Source organism: Oreochromis niloticus, linkage group LG8, assembly GCF_001858045.2.
Source record: "Oreochromis niloticus isolate F11D_XX linkage group LG8, O_niloticus_UMD_NMBU, whole genome shotgun sequence".
Lineage (NCBI taxonomy): Eukaryota > Metazoa > Chordata > Actinopteri > Cichliformes > Cichlidae > Oreochromis > Oreochromis niloticus.
The window spans coordinates 27,982,244-28,001,083 of NC_031973.2; the positions used below are offsets into that span (position 1 = coordinate 27,982,244).

General features: G+C 41.5%; 2 protein-coding genes across 2 annotated transcripts; one reads left to right on the forward strand and one right to left on the reverse strand.

The window, feature by feature from the left end:
- The first annotated feature begins 289 nt into the window (after positions 1-289).
- adoa (2-aminoethanethiol (cysteamine) dioxygenase a) lies at positions 290-4,449 on the forward strand. Its single transcript, XM_003454039.5, has 2 exons — positions 290-969; positions 3,043-4,449. The coding sequence occupies exons 1-2, from the start codon at positions 643-645 to the stop codon at positions 3,496-3,498; spliced, it is 783 nt and encodes a 260-aa protein (XP_003454087.1). The 5' UTR covers positions 290-642; the 3' UTR covers positions 3,499-4,449.
- Positions 4,450-14,716: 10,267 nt separating this feature from the next.
- On the reverse strand, positions 14,717-17,395 carry egr2b (early growth response 2b). The gene is made up of 2 exons (XM_003454061.5): positions 16,999-17,395; positions 14,717-16,659 (listed from the first exon to the last, which is right to left on the reverse strand). The coding sequence occupies exons 1-2, from the start codon at positions 17,162-17,164 to the stop codon at positions 15,485-15,487; spliced, it is 1,341 nt and encodes a 446-aa protein (XP_003454109.1). The 5' UTR covers positions 17,165-17,395; the 3' UTR covers positions 14,717-15,484.
- Between the last annotated feature and the right edge of the window lie 1,445 nt (positions 17,396-18,840).

Here is an 18,840-nt window from a genome sequence, read left to right on the forward strand (position 1 = left end):
GTGGGTGGGTGTGAAGTTAAAGAGGAAAGAAAGCCTTAGCACAAGGAAAGAAACGGAGATGGAGGATGTGATGCGGGGGAGGGCCACAGAGAGTTCAGTGGCCTGTCTGGCCTTCCCCTCTGCAAACTCGGTTGCGTCCTCGGGACCTCTGGGAAATGTAGTGTCACTGACAGACAGAGCTGTTCTTTATTGTTTCTGGCTAATTTGTACAGTCGCTTGTCTTCCACAGTTGCACAAAGGTGAGCATTAAACAAGATCCGATGGCGCAGTGATTCATTGCTCGCGTTAACGCGAAGAAGACCACGATGAAGTTTTCAGGTTAAACTTCACATCCCACGCTGCTTGTTGCTTCATGCGCAGGCTCTTTGAGCGAGGATGAGGAGGCGACACCGCGGAGAATGACTGGAGGGAGGCTCTAATCTGGGGTTCCAATCAGACATTTTCACTATGAATTGCGTGCGTTTGTTTGTTTGTTTGGTAAAAGTCGCACTTTTGTCTGTCGGGAACGCGGACTCACCGAGCCTACAGTACATCTGCTGACACTGTAGGATTTATGTGGCATTTCAACAAAGGTGGTGGAAATCCTGGCAGAGAGACGCCGATAAACGTTAAGTTCTTCGCTTTTTTAATTTTGGGGACAGAATGCCGCGAGACAACAAAACTCCTCTCATCCAGAAAATAGCAAAACAAGCCTGTACGACATTCAGAGGCTTGGAGTCGTCTGCCAATAAAGTCGTTGAGGACAAACTTAATGAACTAATCTCCTTAGTAACTGCCGTCAGGGCTTCCGACGTGAAAATTGCTCCTCGGAAAACCAAATCGAGCTCCGGGGCAGCGGGGCTCCAGAGCCCCCCCGTCACCTACATGCACATTTGCGAGACGGAGGTGTTCAGTATGGGGGTGTTCCTACTGAGGAGCGGCGCGTCCATACCGCTGCACGATCACCCGGGGATGAACGGGATGCTCAAGGTTTTTACACCTCTGTCTTCAGCCTGCTAACTTCATTTAAGCTAACTAGTTGCAGCTAACCAGCCTTAACTAGCTGGAAGTGTGCGTAACATACCTTTAACTTTGCACTCGAACTCACGTAGGGTCAGCAGGCTAAATAACTGTGGTTAGCCCACACCTTGAAATACTTGTAAAATCAGTTTTGGATGGATGGATTCATTTATGTCTTTTCCCCAACATGGATGTTGCATTACACCCTTTGGAGCCTTTCTGATACAGTTAGTTGTGGGCCTACTATAAAGAAATGTTACTGGTGGGTGTGGTCACACAGCATTTGTAACAAGGAACATAGAAATAGAAGTATATTACTGACAGAAAGAAATACATCTGGAGCCAAAGCTCTTCCAGGTCAAACTTCAGATTTGGTGAGTGTGATCACCTCTGTACAAGCAGAAGGTTTGCTCTTCTGCTGGTCTGGAGCATTCAGGTGTGCACTAACACGGTGCAGAAATCTTCCAGCAAGTTTACCTCGTAGTCAGACCATGCAAAGCTCAGAGAAGGTGGGAAAAACCCAAGAGCTCCATCTGAGATTGTACCGGCCTCATTTAATATGTTAAATGCTACAGTTCATGTCAGTTTTGTACGATTGGCAGAGAACATGGCACTACAGATAAGTCATGTCTGTCCTTTGGACAGACTAGGCCAAAGTAGTGATGTCTGGCTACAATGCACAGTTCAGTGAAAACAAAACACAACATGTCTGATTTTGCAGAGGACCTGGGTGCAACCATGTCCTATGTTTACCAAAGGAGAGCAAGAACGATCAGTCCGATAGCTAAAGCTTGATAAAAGTTATTTTACACATACTGTGTATCTACTATATGCAGACATACATCATGTGGAAGAAGAAAAATAAACATGTATTACTTTAACATTCTGAGGTATTTGGTAGGAGACAAAAATTGGCATCTGCTGTACAAATCTACCAAATCAAATATATGGAGTTACCCTCTTTGTGAATAATGGAGCAGCCAAAGTAGCTGCTGCTTGTTAAATAATCAATATGAACAGATTGTTTTTAGGTTGGGTTTGTGGTTGTCTTCTACTAGAAGTGTGAGAGTGTTTGTTATAAAAGCTTATAACCAAAAAGGCCAATTGCAAGTTGTTCAGCTCCTGTGCCTGCAAAACCAGTGATCACCCCTCCACCACAGTTGGTATGAGGTGCTGATGTGGTGTCTTTGGTTGTCTCCAATGTGGTGGTGTATCTTACAGCTAAACATCTCCATTTTGGTCTTATCTGTCCAAAGGATATTGTTCCAGACATCCTGTGGTTTGTTTAGATGTGCTGACATTTTCTTAATAGCGAGACGGGACTTTCTCCTGGCAACTCTTAGAATGACTCAATACTTGTTCAGTCTATTTCTAATTGTACTGTCATGAACTGTAATATTTAACATACTCACCCAGGCCCGTAGAAGCCGAGATGTTTCTCTTGGGATTTTTGCACTTTCTCTGAGCATTGCATCGTCTGATCTTGGAGTAAATTTAGTGGGACATCCACTCCTAGGAAGATTGTGTTATTAATGCACATCTGAATGCTCCAGACTAATATACTGCCAAAATGTCTGCATGTATAGAGGTGTGCACACGCAGAAGCACTTGGCTGCTACTGACCTTGTACCCGTTACCCGTAGAAGCAGTAAGGACTCTATGCATACAAAAACACGGCTGCACAATATAATCCATTCCAGCCAAAGTGATCAAAATAATTGAATACATGTAAAAATGACCTAATACATGTAATTAATTACAATTAGCTGTCTCACCTGTAAAATATGAGCTTCTGTTCACCCTTGTGGCAAAACAGTTATAATAGTTATATAGAATAGTTATTTTAAACTGGTTGGATTCCCACCATGGACCTGGCTTTTAAGTATAGTCCCCACATTGTCGGTAGGGTTCAGGTCGGGGCTTTAGGAAGGCTATCCAGGAGCTGAATGTTCTTAACTTCTGGCTAAAGCTATTTGCATATCTCTTTGTCAGCAAGAAACCTGTTTCCATTCTTGCTACCTTTTTCCTGTCTCTGTGGTCCAGGTTCTCTATGGAAAGGTGAACGTCCGCTGCTTTGACAAGCTGGAGCAAAACCTGGCTGTAACCACAGTCCCACCTGTATTTGACCCCCCGGTACCCCCACTGCAGATGACCTCCGTGTGGCGTGCCGTGCTCCGCTCAGTGGTTGAGTACTCGGAGAACAGCGGGCCATGTCTCCTCACTCCTGTGCGGGATAACCTTCACCAGATCTACGCAGTCGATGGGCCCGCCGCCTTCCTGGATATCCTGGCTCCTCCGTACAATTCAGATGATGGGCGAGACTGCCACTATTACAAAGTCCTGCAAAGTGCATTAGAAGATGAAACCGATGCAAAAGGTCACCAGGAACAGCAGGGAGAGAAGGGGAAGGAAGAGGAGGTGTGGCTCTTAGAAATCCCTCAGCCGGAGGATTTCTGGTGTGGTGGGGAATCATACCCAGGCCCTGCAGTCTCTGTGTAATAGAAGCCTGTGCTCGAAAGGAAATACACTACAAAGTATTACAGACTTAATTTGTTTGTTCTGCCATCTTCCAGAACGAAAACCAAAAATTTGGTCATAATCACCTGGAAGTTACCTGGACTGACTGCCTTGCTCTTGGTTAAGGACAATATAGTAGTGCAGAGACATACAGAGACTTAAACTGACTTAGAGCCCTCTTGGAATAAGGACAACTGAACAGCCTTCCACAAATATCCCTGTGGTATTGGGAGAAGTGTTTTCCCGGGGAATTCTCATTCCTAATATGGTGTTTTCCTTCAGACCATTATGTTGCCGTTTAGACTTATGAATGTTATCAGCAAAACTTTGTGAATGGTGGGGTATCATTAGGATCTCTGCTGTGCTCCTTGTTGTTAGTCTCTGCTGCAGAGAGCCTCCACATTGCCACAGCCTGCAGCACCACTCCTGCCTGCCTTATATGTGAATAATGAATGTACACTTATGAAGAAGGCCATGTACCCACTCACTGCACACATTATATTTACGCTTTCTTTTTATTCTTTTCACTTATTCATGACATGCTTCCTAGACAGGTTTGGTCGGTTATTAGAGGAAAGAAAAACGCCGTTTTTCAAAGATTGCTACGTATGTTGTGGTAGGTTGGACTAAACTGTTGTTTCACTGAATGAAGTTCGATGCTTCAGTATGTGGCACTTTAAAAAGGCTCACTTAAATCAGAGAATCTTTAAAAAGTGCTGAAATTGGGAGATGTGTTGGATAACTTTAATATTTTAACCATTTTCAGTCTTTGACGTGTATCTTATGTATGTCACCTGAGCTTATGTCTTCAATTTCCTTCGGCCTACATTTGACTCCACACACATTTGTGTCAGTATGACCATGATGCTGTTACTTTGATGATGAATGTATGTGGAGCAATAAAACAGATGAAGATGCTCACAAATAAAAAAATGTCTTTTATCATTAATAAGAGTTTAAAATCTGACAAAAGTTCGTATATTTTGGGAGGAGGGTTGGTGCAGAAACCTGCCTGGCCCTGTCAGTGACCTGCACCACTGAAAGTCAGAGTGTAGTCTGCAGTGCTGATCCTGAGTGAAAATGCTGTCTGCTGTTGATGGGCTGTTTTGACCCTGTTTTGACCCAATCAACATACTGTATTTTTCCAGAATGCCTGCAGAAACTCGCACAGTATTTTGCAATATTCGCAAGCCACTCCTGATTTTTCGTATTTTGCTAGGAAAAGTAGAAGCATATGGAAAATAAATAGAAATACAGTGTATAAGGCAAAAATAATCACCTTTATTCTTCATCATGGCCTGAACTCTTCTAGCAAAGCTTTCCAGTCATTTCTTTGAGTAGTCTTCAGGAATACTTCTCCAGACTTTTTAAAGGATATTTTTTTCTTTGGATGCCTTTTTGTTCTCTGTCAAGATGATTCCCATGATACTCCGATTATGTAGCACCAAATCACAACAACAATTGCCTAATGGTGCTTAAATATTAGTTGAGTTAAAGTTAAAGACCTACAATAAGAGAAAACAGAAAAAAATGAACAATGAGATGACGCGCGTTGGGAACAGTGGGAGATAAAACACTATTTTTGTTTCCCTTTTTGTTCTTCATGACAGCCAACCGTACACGGAGAGCACTACACAGATTCCAGCAATATCCACAAATATTATAGACATATAATAATAATACACACCAATAAATAAAATGTTTCTATATTTTAATATAAAGTTAAAATGATAAAAGTCCACTGCAGACAACCTGTTGATGAAGGTGCATGGTGAACAGTGTACAGTGTGCATTACACTGTGGAACAGTGAGAAATGCTGACAATGTTAAAGTCTCTCCACCCACCCACTGGAGTTAACAAGTCACGTGCCCTGTGGGAGGAATGATCTCCTTATTCTGTCGGTGGAACAGGAAACCGACAGCAGGCTGTTACTGATGCTGCTCCTCACTGCTTAGTGCCCGTTGGTCTGTTGTTAGGCTCTTCAGCGTTATGTTGCCTTCCTCACCATTCTGTCCAGATGTAAAGTGTCCCTCTTCTCTATGCAGCCCCTGAAGTCCATCACTAACTCTCTGGTTTTGTTGGTGTTAAAATGCAAGCAGTTGGATTCACAGCGTTCAACAAAATCTTGGATCAGTGTCTTGTACTCCTCCTCGTCGTTCTCCTGGAGCTCAGTAATGTAGTGTCTAGGTTCCCAAAAGGAGGGCCTGGTACAATCTAGTGATGGCTAAAGGTTACTTTGTATCTAATAAACAATCACATTTTTTGGGATAGTCGGTAGCTTCACTGACGTAAACTGATCACAAAGCAGTAGACCATTTCTCTGTGTCCTTGTGCTTAAATCAAACACTGAGTCCACACTGTGTAAACTAAAAAGTCCTTAATTACTATTAACATAAATATTAAAATATAACAACAAACAAAAATAGGTTCTGGGAATAAAAGGGAGACACGAGCTTCTAAAGAAGAGGTTACTGTAACACTAGATCTTAACACAAGTCCCCTGTGATCGGAGATATATCCATGTTATAAATAAAAAGATGAACTGGTTTATTGATAGTAACTGAAAGTGAAACACACACACATTCAACAGAGGATTTAACAACTCGAAGAAAGTCAGTAAAACTCACCCTACATCCTTACTCATCCTTACAAGTAATCCTCTAACATCTAATCTTTCTACAACCTTTACAGCAATCTCAGCATTTTTAAATACTGTGAGGCAACAGTTAACAGTGTCACCTAGCCACTGTCAAGTTATATCTTCAGAAAACAGATATAGCATCTCCAATGAGCAGACTTTAGAAGCCTTTAGAGATTAAAAGAGAAAAAGAATAGTTTGTATTGGCATCTCTGACTTATAAATTGTTTATTGAGCAGTTGTTTCCTTTTTTGGTTAAAGTTGATTGAAGGAAGTGTTCAGAAAGAAGCCAACAAGTATGACTAATGTTGTTATGACTGAATCTAAAACCCAAATAAGGAAAGAGATCGAACTGTTGTTCACATCACACTTGGATTAGGTTGAAGTTTTGAACACTGTTGAAGAAGAATCAAATGATGTGTTTCAGTTTAATCTGAATTAATTATACTTTTATAAGCAGTTTTTAAAGCAAAGCCTTTTATATGGAAATACAGGAGCACACTTCACAAAAATAAAAAAGAATAATGGTTTTATACATTTTTGTATATTCATATATATTTTTTATCATATTTATATATGTCATAATAGTGGGTGAAAAATTCACACTGTGTCTCACTTGTTACCTTCCTGCTGCTTTTTCCACATCTCACAAACACTTTGTTTAATGTCAAAGGGGATTACTAACTGCCAGGGGAAAATGGTTACTGAGGGTTTCTCCATCTCATTTTCTTCATGGTTGAACTCATAGCTGTGATTTTTGGAGACACTATCAGAGGCTCTGATAGGCCAGCAACTTATCAGCCATACGCCCTGAAAAAGCTGAAACCATTTTGGCAGCAATAAAATAAAATAAATAAAATAGTAGCTGCCTGTAAAGAGTTCCCTGTAAAAATTTCTTGAATGAATTTTACATAATCTGCTGCACCATTAGGCACCTGTAAACAGAGGCGGACAATTATTGACATTTTGTGCTTGATCTACTTTTTAAAACATTTTTTTATTAAAAATATTACATAGATATTTTATTTAATGTTTTTATTAATATTTTTAATTGGTTGTGATTCTGAGGTAATGTTCCTGATGCAATAGAAAGCACTGAGTGGTAAACAGCAAACTAAAGAGAGCCATTAGAATGGTTTAAGTTACTCCCGTTAATACAAGTAATATGAACACAGAATTTCATGAATGAAATCAGACACCAGGAGCAAACAAGGAACAAAGAAAAGGAAGAAAATAACACAACAAAATGACAAAGAAAAGGGGAAAGAGAGAATAATATATGAAAACATATGTCGATAGAGATTACACTTCATTTATTCATTTGATCAGTTATTTATAAATATTTCACAGAGTAAAATACCAGTTTGGAAGCTACTGCATGTGCTGATACAGTGACATTGAGTACAGTGGTTTGCTGAACTGTTGACTGCAGAGGGTCACAGTTAAAAGTTACATTAACAGATTCTTTTTTTATGCTAGATTAAGAAGCAGAGCGATGATCAGTGAGCAGCAGTTCATGCCCAGAAAGAGGAGGTGGAAAGGTGAGCAGACATGGAGCAGAGATAGTGAAGGTAGATGAGCTGAAATACTTGGGCTCAACCATCCAAAGCAATGGGCAGTGAACAGGAGAGCTGAAGAGGAGAGTGCAGGCAGGGTGGTGTGGGTGGAGATTAGTTTCAGGGGTAATTTGTAACAAAAGAAAGCAGCAAGAGGGAAAGGGAAGATTTACAAGATAGCAGTGAGACCTGCTATGATGTATGGTGTGGAGACGGTGGCAGAGTTGATGATTTTCACAGAGAGGGACCAAGATGGACAGACTGAGACACGAGTACATCAGAGAAAATCCAAAATCAAACAGCTCCCTTTGAGCAAAAATCTTCCTTCCCACTTTTAACAAGAAGAAACCGCCGACAGAGGCAAAGTCATGGAAAGGCAACCATCCTCTGCGACCTGGTGACAGGAGAAAGACTGGACAAAAAACACACTGTACAAGAGAGATTAGTAATAATTCATGATTAGAGTGGCGTGTAATCACATGGTAAGTGAAGAAGAAGCAGCCAATGCATCATGGGGAGCTCCCAGCAGCCTACACCCACTGCAGCTTAATTAAGGGACCATTCAGGGTCACCTGATCCAGCCATGACTATGTGCTTTATCAAAAAGGCTGGCTTCACTCATTCAATCCGAAATCAAATTTAAAATCCTCCTACTCACATACAAGGTCTTGAATAATCAGGCGCCATCTTATCTTGAAATCTTGTAGTACTTTATCACCCCAATAGAGCACTTTGCCCTCTGACTGCTGGTTTCCTTGGGGTTCTTACGATAGTTAAAAGTAGAATGGGAGGCAGGGCCTTCAGTTTTCAGGCCCCTCTTCTGTGGAAGGAGCTTTCAGACAGACACACTCTCTACTTTTAAGATTAGGGTTAAAACTTTCCTTTTTGATAGTTAGGGCTGGATCAGGTGACATGGATTGCCTCCCTTATTTATGGTGCAAAAGACCTAAACTGCTGGGCTTCCCGTGATGCACGGAGTGTTTCTTCTTCACTCAGTTTTTTCATTTAATGTGTGTTTATACACCACTCTGCATTTAATCATTTCTTCTGCAGTGCGTCTTTATCCCACCTTCCTCCCCTCTCGCCCAATCAGTCACGAGAGATGCCCACCCCCCTTTTAATAGAAATCAGCCTTTGTCTGAACTAATATCAATTAATAATCTTGCTATCTGTTCCTGCTGCACTATTAAGACATTTAATACACAGAACGTGATGATTTTCTTTTAACTATTCATAATAGCAGCTATTTAAATTCATTTCAGTTCAGATGCTGTTGTGAAATGACCCTAACAGCTGATCCATTGTTGACTTATGATCAAGTTGGTGTCGAAATGATAAACTGGACCTTAAATGTCACTATCACCTTTATTTGCTCAAGGATACTTCAACATGAAGAGCTCTGCATTTTGATTAGATGGTGACAAGCTCTGCCTTCTGAGCCTGCATTTAAAAAAGAGCAGACGTCACCGCAGCTTCTAAAGTTAAAAAGTGATTTGGAAACTAAACCAAAATGACTCCACGGCTTATTTCTTTACCAGATGTTGTAACTTATGACACCTCTCTGGAGTCAGTTTCACAAAATGAAACAGAGACACTACAGGTTGCACAGACAATCACAAGGACCAGAACAAGAGATGATGCTCCATATTTTTTCTGTTTCTGATCTATATACCCATTACATATATATACAAGGTTAGATACAACTAATAACTAAAAGTTTCAGATAGGACTTGGGCGACCAATATAGGCATTTCATCACTCTCCTATTACCTCCTAAGTACAAGTCATAGGCCACATTTTAATTTACATATTCAAATAGAAAACCAGAATATTTTTAACATGAGCCGTAGTACTTACTTATGATTTTACCAATTGCAGGTATCAAGTATTTACGACACTGTATTGTCTCACTGAGTCACCACAACTACCAATGTAACCTCTCTGACCTGACCTAAACCAGAGTTTGACACAGCTGAACTTTTGTACTCAAGAAAGCAATAAAAGTTACTCTACAATCAAAAACAGAACAAAACAATACATTAAAAAACAAAATCATACCAAACCATTTTTTTTTTTGCAATTATAAGAACAGCAAACAAAAAGCAGCAAAGTACATTGGGAAATACCATAGGAAGCTTTAAAAGACAAGTTTACTATTTTTAAAATAAAATGTGAATACATAGCTTTGCTGGTAATCTGCTCCCTTGCAAACAGGACTATTCCTGCAGCATAAGAAAACATGCTGAAACGATATGAACATGAAACAAGAAATGTGACAGGAAAAGATCATAAAAGGCTTAAAGTTATGTAACCATTACCGTGCTAAAGAATTTGTAAAAGTCACTGGGAGCTACTGGTCACACTATACTGACCCATGTAGAAGCATATCTGCATTTCATGTTGGCTAACATTATTTCATAATCTAGGCGTAACACAGCAAACTGAATTTAATATAAATAAACCCATAATTATTCTTTTCCTTACATTTCTAAGTAGAAGAAATCAAGACTTGAAATATTACTTTTGGCTCGCTCAGCTTTTGCAGACTTCGGTTTTTAGCTCGAGGCTTCTGGGTTTCTCCTCTAAGAGTGAATCTCAAAAATAATCATAGTACTGTTAGCTTTCATTCATGCATTTGGCAACATATAGCAAAGGATTGTGGGTATGCAACCCGTGCAGATGTGTTTGCATGCAGACATGCAACAGATAAATAAACAACAGTTAAATGTTGACTGGTTGAACAGAAACATCCACCACAAAAGAGAAAAGGATGAAAAACAAACGATCAAAAACGCAGTAAGGTCCAAGAATAGCACAAACAGTAGCCCGAAAACTATGGCGTTATTTTTGTGCCACTATTCTGAGCGCACGTAAAAAAAAGTTTGCAGGTGCAAGTGTTGCATTTTGAGGAGAAATTTATTTCGAGCGAACAAAAGCTAAATTTGAGTAAACGAAACTCATTGCTGCGTGAAAAAAATGTATTTCAGTGTTTGCTATTATCCACACACACACACACACACACACACACAAAAGCAGCCCCTCTCGCTCACTTTTTGCATTTGCGCTTGCTCGCAATGTGTTGCTTGCGCTCTCAACATTTCTGCCCGTGCGCGCTCAACTCTTTCTGTACACCGTTATATGTGTGCCACAAAACCAGCCAATCACAGACTTGGATGCAAAAAAATCTGATTGGCTGTTTTCGTCTCCAATCAGCTCGAAATGACGAAATGCAATATCCCAGAATCCATTTCGTCCAAAACTCAAACGAGGCAGTGGTGGAGGAACACAGAGTGGCGGAGTTTGAAATATTACTCTTTCTGGGTCACAAAATAAACTTTTAAGATATTTTCATGCGAGAATGTTGCTGTGTAAACTTCAAATGTCTGCTCGATTCATCAAGACATCACATATTTCCATAAGTGCTCTAATGTTTTCGGAGATGCCTGTTACCCACCAGCTGACCGCATAGCTGTACTGGCCATTGGGCATACTGGGCATTGCCCGGTGGGCCGATGGTGATTTTTCATTTTTAAGTTTGTTTTTGTAACGGTATAAACAATGAAAGGTGGATTAGCCAATTGGTGATGATCAACTCTGGGCTGGACCAATTACAATACATCTGTATTGAGGGGAGAAGGAACGCGATTTGTCCCGGACTTCAGCTAGAATGAAAAAGACACAAAGCTGGAGTTATTCTGTCTTTACGCTGCAGCTGCCTGTTCTTCTCTCATTCTCTCCCCCCTCCCTCTCCTGTTGCTACTTCAGTTATGAAACTGATCAATGATCAGCTGATCGTCTCTCTTGATTGTTTATCGCCCACTTTGCGCCAGAAAGAGGAAACCAGCGGATGTCGCGCTAAACAACAGCAGCACGTTTAAGCTTGATCAGCTGTTGTTAGAATTAATTTAATATTACTTTCTAGTATCAGCTGATGTTTGCTGGAGCCACAGCTGTAAAAGCTGCTGGTCATGATATCAGTTTGGATATGTGATGAGAGGGAAACATGAAGGTCATACAAATCATACATATATACCAACAAGACAGTGTACGTCACTGTCACAACAGCGTTTGTTTCAGTTCAAAGGCTTTATGGTTTTTCCTATAATACCTGGTGGTGTAGTCAGCCGATTTTTTTTTTTTTTGTCAGTTCAGCCTCATATATTCTGTGTAACCCGAGTGACCACCTGGTCAGCTGGTGGGTAACAGGCATCTCCGAAAACATTAGAGCACTTATGGAAATATGTGATGTCTTGATGAATCGAGCAGACATTTGAAGTTTACACAGCAACATTCTCGCATGAAAATATCTTAAAAGTTTATTTTGTGACCCAGTCAGAGTAATATTTCAAACTCCGCCACTCTGTGTTCCTCCACCACTGCCTCGTTTGAGTTTTGGACGAAATGGATTCTGGGATATTGCATTTCGTCATTTCGAGCTGATTGGAGACGAAAACAGCCAATCAGATTTTTTTGCATCCAAGTCTGTGATTGGCTGGTTTTGTGGCACAAATATAACGGTGTACAGAAAGAGTTGAGCGCGCACGGGCAGAAATGTTGAGAGCGCGAGCAACACATTGCGAGCAAGCGCAAATGCAAAAAGTGAGCGAGAGGGGCTGCTATTGTGTGTGTGTGTGTGGATAATAGCAAACACTGAAATACATTTTTTGCATGCAGCAATGAGTTTCGTTCACTCAAATTTAGCTTTTGAAAATTTAGCAAAATAAATTTCTCCTCAAAATGCGACACTTGCACCTGCAAACTTTTTTTAAGTGCGCTCAAATTTTTTTTACGTGCGCTCAGAATAGTGGCACAAAATTAACGCCATAGAAAACCGGTTGGTCCACATATTTCTGACACTGCCCCCTACAGACAGACAGCTAAAGCATGTACTATTTGCAAGGCTGTGCGTCGGTATGTCTGTATGCGAGAAAGTGAGTGTCCGTATCAAAGTGTTGTAAATGACTTGCTGGTCTATAATCTGTCAAACATATTTCAGATATCTGATATGCCACATACAAGTTTACTGTCAAAGTAGAAGCTGCAATCAGGTTTTAGTAAAGTCTCTTTATATCCTTTATTGATCTGCGTAAAAAGTGTCATTAAAAGTGTCTTTTTCGAGAGAGATCTAACGAAGAGTGCAGCAGAAACAGCAACAAATATAACATCACAGTTTTATCCGGATAGTTTAAGCGGCCGGAACGGACTCAGGTACAAGAAGTCAGAGTCACAGGGACACTTTCAAAAACAGGTCATTTCTTTATTTCGTCTTTATCTCAATTCCTGTTGACTACACTCTATTTATCAAAAAAGGAAAAAAAGAAATAGAAAAACAAATATAGAACAGTAAGAAATATCGAAATCACTTTTTGCCAGTCGAGCGTCACAAACTGAAAACAAAGAAAGAATAATATAGAAGCAGGACAAAGAGGACAACCCACTCTCAGGTTAACTTACGTTCAGCTTTACACAGAAACAGGTACAAAGGACAGTGTGCAGCTGCCCTCTGTTTTTCTGCTTTTACTTCATATTTTTCTGGAATTTCAAGGCAGACAGGCAGGAGTAGTTGCATTTTTGTAATTTGCAAACAGTATTTTTATGGAGTGTGTACAAAATTATTTCGTGAATATAGTCTTAAAATTGTAGTTTTGAGAAAACAGTGCAAAATTGTAACCAATATCTGAACATGTGTAACATCACAATGACTTTTTAGAAGGATTTCACGGTTTTCATGAAATCGTGTATTTTCATTAATAGAAGATTCTTTATTGCCAAGGAAATCCATTTACTTTGAGAGAAATCTTGTCTATATGCTATCTGAGAGGAACGAGAAACCAGAATAAAATTGTGTCTTCTCTCACTACTTCTCAAAGGCACAGCAAACAGCAGTTTTTCCTTAATACGACCAAAATTCGGCTTTGTTTTCAGTCAATGACGCTTTTAGTTCTCTACGTCGCTACATACTATTTCTGATGTGTAATAGACACTAAAATGCCACAAGTAAAACAGCCATAAATAATTCGGCTCCACCACAAGTGAAAAGAACCACATCCGGGTGTTTATTCATATACAGACATTTGGTAAATGGAAAGGAAACAGGTGACCGCCGTTTTCCCATTGCTGAGAGGCGTTTGCTTCTGATTCACAACAGATAATAATAATAAAAAAAACACGCACACACACGGAAAAATAAACATTTAAAGATAAATAGTAGAGACATTAAAAAAATCATTTATTAAAGTTTGTGAAACTAACAGTTTGAAGGAGCAAATTAAACACAATACACTTTATATACCAGAGCTTTTATTATGGTTATTACTATTTTATCTGAAAAGGCTTGTGAATAGGAATTCCACACTGATCAATCGACGTGAAGTTGATTGGTATGTCTCCGTGATTCCAAAAATGGTTCTTTAACTATTCAACTAACAAATAACCCCAGAGAAGTAAACTTTAGGATCAAAATGTCTTTGTTGCAGCACTTGTAAAATGATTTCATTTCATAAATTGTGTGAAGTATCGTTCGTCTTTGTTGTTGCCTCTCATAAACATATATTATCATCTTAGATCTAGTTCATTTTTGAAGTAACAAACTTCATCGCGTTTAAAGTGGTGTGAGATGTAGATGTTGAATAGCTGTGCGCTTCGCATGTTTTGCCTAAACTTCTAAAGTTTGTGTAAATGCTTTATTCCACCTTCGCTGCGTCAAAGCACGGACTTCTTCTGCTGCTGTCGGCGAGCGTAAAACAAATCATTTGCATATGATAGCCTGTTTGTAACCTGATGTGACACCTAAATAAAAACTGAGTGGGCAAAAGTCTGAGTCAGAGACGCCATTGGTGACGCAACGTGGGATTTACCCGTTGAAATTTCCAGCGTCAACAGATCTTTTTAGAATGCAAATAAAAAGTATACCGTTCACTAATTTCAGCGCAGTGACCCTGTAGGTCTCAAACGCAGCTTTCGGATGCTGTAGATTAGAGCAATGAACCAATCGGACTCTACCGGTTGTGTTTATCATTCTGATCCATTTAATAAGTCTCAAAACACACATCACAACAACAACAGCGACAACAACAAAAAATCAAATCAAACAAAAATGGTCAAGTCGCTATGAGTCAAACATTTACACTCCAACATGGTTTAAACATTAACCACAACTGCAGAACAAATGGAGTTACACCAGACAAAATGCGTACAAAAATAGAATGTCTTCCAACTTTACATATGAAAGGACAAATATACATTGCGATAGAAGCGTCCTTGAATCAGTATGTGTACAAAAAGACACACAGCAAGGCACTAAAGGGAAAATTAAGAGTTCCACAAACATGTTAAGATGAATTCATTGTCAATTTAATAACTTAAAATTGTTTAATTTCTTTGAAACGTTATTGCAGTTATTTCACATTCTCGCACAAAAGCTGGGCTCTTAGTTAAGTGTTGGCTAGATTTTATTTTATAAAGTCCCCTTCACATTACAAATGATCTATTAATTTTGTATGAATTGTATTGGCTTTTTTATTTGTATTTTCAATAGACTGTGCAGTCAAAGTGCATTCGTGTCAGTCTTTCACTCAGTTCTGCGGCAGGAATGGGAGAATGTGCGTATCTGCGCACCACTGCACAAAAGTTCTTGTTTATTCCCATCCTGGTGATTGGACCGCGGTCTTTAGTTCACAATAGCTGAAGAACTGTTCTGATGGTACCCTTCTCTTTTTTAGGTTTTAGTGTGTGTCACACTGCCTCGGTGACAGCAAAGCTTTCCACGGAAACCTACGAACAGATCCCGTTGGCTGCGCTGATGCCGCCTGATAACCGCTCCAGTCCGGAGCTGCTGGATGAGGAAGAGGAGGAAGAGGAGACAGTGGAGGACTTCCTCTCTTTCTGTCTCAGGTGAATTTTAGTATGTCTCTTTCTCTCGTCGCTCCGAGCAAACTTGCGGCCGCAGAAGTCGCAGGCAAACGGCTTCTCTCCCGTGTGCGTACGGATGTGAGTGGTGAGGTGGTCGCTGCGGCTGAAGTTACGCATGCAGATCCGACACTGGAAGGGCTTGTGTCCAGTGTGGATGCGGATGTGTCTGGTCAGTTCATCCGATCGCGAGAAGCGCCGGTCGCAGCCCTCCGCCGGACAGGGGTACGGCCGCTCGTGGATTGGCGTCTTGCTGGGTCTGTTCGGGTACTTTCTGGGTCGCAGGATTGGCCGCAGAGGCAGGTTCTGTGGGCTGTACGCAGAGGGGAGCCGCGGCGCCCCTCCCTCGGAGGCACCACTACCCGGAGCCCCCAGAGTAAAGTTCCTGATAGTGTTCAGGGGGGTCAGAGGTGGGGGGACACGGAAGGTATCAAGAGGACAAGAGCCAAACGGTTTTCGATCCTGGATGCCTGCCGTGTGCATGTCCCGCTGGCAAGCCGGCTGGAAGAAGCCCGAGTAGTCGGGGATGATAGGGAAAAGCCCTGGTGCGTCTGAGCTTCCGGGCTGCTTGGGTGATGAGTAGGAGGGTGGAGGGTAAGAGGCAATGGGGCAGGTAGAGGTGGACAAAAATGCAGAGGGGTCCTGGTATACCTCCCCACAGCCGGAGGTGGAGTAAGGAGGCGGGGGTGAGTACAAGTGGTGGTGGTGCTCTAGCTCTGCCTGGCTCTGAGCCGCCATGGTACAACTCAAATTACCACTGGAGAAGTGATTGGGAGATCCTGAAGAAGCCGGGGAGGAGGACGCTGAAGAGCAGGGAGGAGGAGGAGGAGGAGGTGGCTGGGCCACGTTGAAGATCCCCGAGACGATGTTGATGACTCCCTCGGGGTTCCAGTTACCTGGATATTGAGAGTCGATGGAGAACTTTCCCATGTAGGTGAAGGTCTGGTTGCGATGGGCTGCAGGCTGCGAGAAGCTGCTGGAATATGAAGAGAGGTCTAGCGAGCGTTTTTCTGCACTCATGTCTGCGCCCATCAAGCCATCTGCGGGGGGAAACAAATCAGAAAGCATGATTCATTAACCTCTTCACACTAGACCGGAAAGTGGGCTTTAAGTGACAGAAAGCAGGTGCATCTGTGTTCCGTTACGCACGGACTGCGCTCCTATCATCCCAAACTTTTTAAGTATAGCACTCCAAAATTTAAAAGAAATGTGTCCGTGTTATTCTTTCCTGCAGTCATTTGCGAAATGTTGAAAAAAAAAAAAAACAACAACATTTTTTATTGTTTTGTTTTTGAATGTTGGATATATAAAATGTTTCACACACGCACACACACACACACACACACACACACACACACACACACACACTGTTTTCTTACCTGCTGCCACATTAATCTGGTCGTAATGCGCTCCCAAGTCGTTGTTGGGGAAGATCGCCACAGAGGTCGGCAAACTGGTAGCAATGTCATCCATGGAGTACACGCTCTCGGCATGCGCGAACCCTCCGAGATTCACCGGCACTTTCTCCAGAGTTTTAGCCGTCATTGTAGAGAGGATAGAAGTTAGCGCGTCTCCTTGCCCTCTGTCCTGTTCTTTCTGTTCTTTACCTCAAAGCTTATCACAAATAGGGGATATGTAACCCAGCCACGCAGGGGGTCACCACTGCATGTCTCTGTCAGTCAGCGTGTGTTAAAGGATGAGCTCCGTGTTCTGGTGCGCTTCATATGCTCTGATGATCGAGTTAAAACGGTGTAAAGTAACGGGAACGGGGGCCCTGACACTAGTATGTATATATGGGGAACCTTTTCAAAACGTCATTAACCAAATATGGAAGTGGGCGGGGTAGTCGAACAAGAAAGAAGAAGCTGATTGGCCGGGAGGCTCCATGACGCTTTCAAAGGGAATCTCTTGTCAATGGAGAGCCCGTTGCTCCAGGATAGATAAGACTGACTTTTTCCACCTGCTGTAAAATTGCAACAAACCTGCGCAGAACCTCACAGCAAAAGCACACAATACAAAGCGCATGCAGCCCTCACTAATGCACCTGTTTTATCATCGTTTATACGTTTATTCTCGCGCATATGCGGTTTAATAGCGCTCTGCGATCAAAAGAGGAATTCCGGTTTCAGCAGCGTAACCCATATAAGGTTGAATCCGGCACGAACGGGCCCACCCTCCATGTTCCATATTTGGGTTAGATTCCGGAAAACGATCATCGGAAAGTGACGAGTTTTACCGAGCTGAGCATTATGAGAGTGAAAGAGGGAGAAAGACACTGAGAGGCATAACCGCAAACAAATGAGACGGACAGAGGGGTGGAATTTACTTCTTTGGTAGACGGGCTGCATGGGCACGGAAATTTCTGACGCTCTCATTTGACTATGCTCTAGGAAAGACTCGATTTAGTTCACCGAGGAGTTAACTATAGTAATTTCAAGATATTTATAGAACTTAGGAAAGGAAGTCAATATTTATAGAGGCAGCGGTTATAGGTTTTGTGAAATAACCACACACACACGGACCCACGAGCTTACAGTAGTACACATACATACTCTTGCATTTTTATCAGCATAGCGCCATTTTTCAGTGAAAATAGCAATAGGGCCAAAATGTAGTTTACACAACTGGGACGACACTGAGTGTGTTTATCAGTACTCGTGAAAACTGCATGCCCTCCTGTGGCCTCTTTAGGAAGTGTGCCTTCTCTCGATCTTCCCCTCTCTCGCACACACACGCACACAGAATTCACAGACCTGTTCTGATCTTGTAAAGTCCCTTCGTGGGTGGAGAAAGTTGACAGACAGAACGCAGAAAATATCGGGCACCTTTAGTGGAATAAACTTTCCATTGTGTGTTGCATTGTACAGCTACATTGCACAGTCACTACTGTCTTGGTGTGATCCAAATATAGGCCTGGCAGTGACCTCAGGCTGTGAGACGTTTGAAAATATTCTGTGATCATCTCAAAGAAACCTTGAACTGACCCTGCTGGAACTAACAGTGAAAACCAACAATGTGGCTGATGACTAGCTTACCAGATCATTGATCCATATCACACTGCTAATATTGGATAAACAGTGATGTACAGTCACGATAATGATTAAAACCACTATGATATCATTCCAACAGGTAGTCAAAACAACAAATCTCATGTATGTTAGGAGAGGGAATTTAACCAGGGAACCGGTACAGACAAGCTAATGAGGGAGAAAAAGAATCTC

Bases quoted from the DNA above. Each gene is read 5' to 3' on its own strand.
- egr2b (XM_003454061.5), bottom strand. From the start codon at position 17,164: ATGACGGCTAAAACTCTGGAGAAAGTGCCGGTGAATCTCGGAGGGTTC. The intron at 16,660-16,998 runs GTAAGAAAACAG...TTCCCCCCGCAG, and splicing joins CCAGATTAATGTGGCAGCAG to ATGGCTTGATGGGCGCAGAC.
- adoa (XM_003454039.5), top strand. From the start codon at position 643: ATGCCGCGAGACAACAAAACTCCTCTCATCCAGAAAATAGCAAAACAA. The intron at 970-3,042 runs GTTTTTACACCT...TCTGTGGTCCAG, and splicing joins GGATGAACGGGATGCTCAAG to GTTCTCTATGGAAAGGTGAA.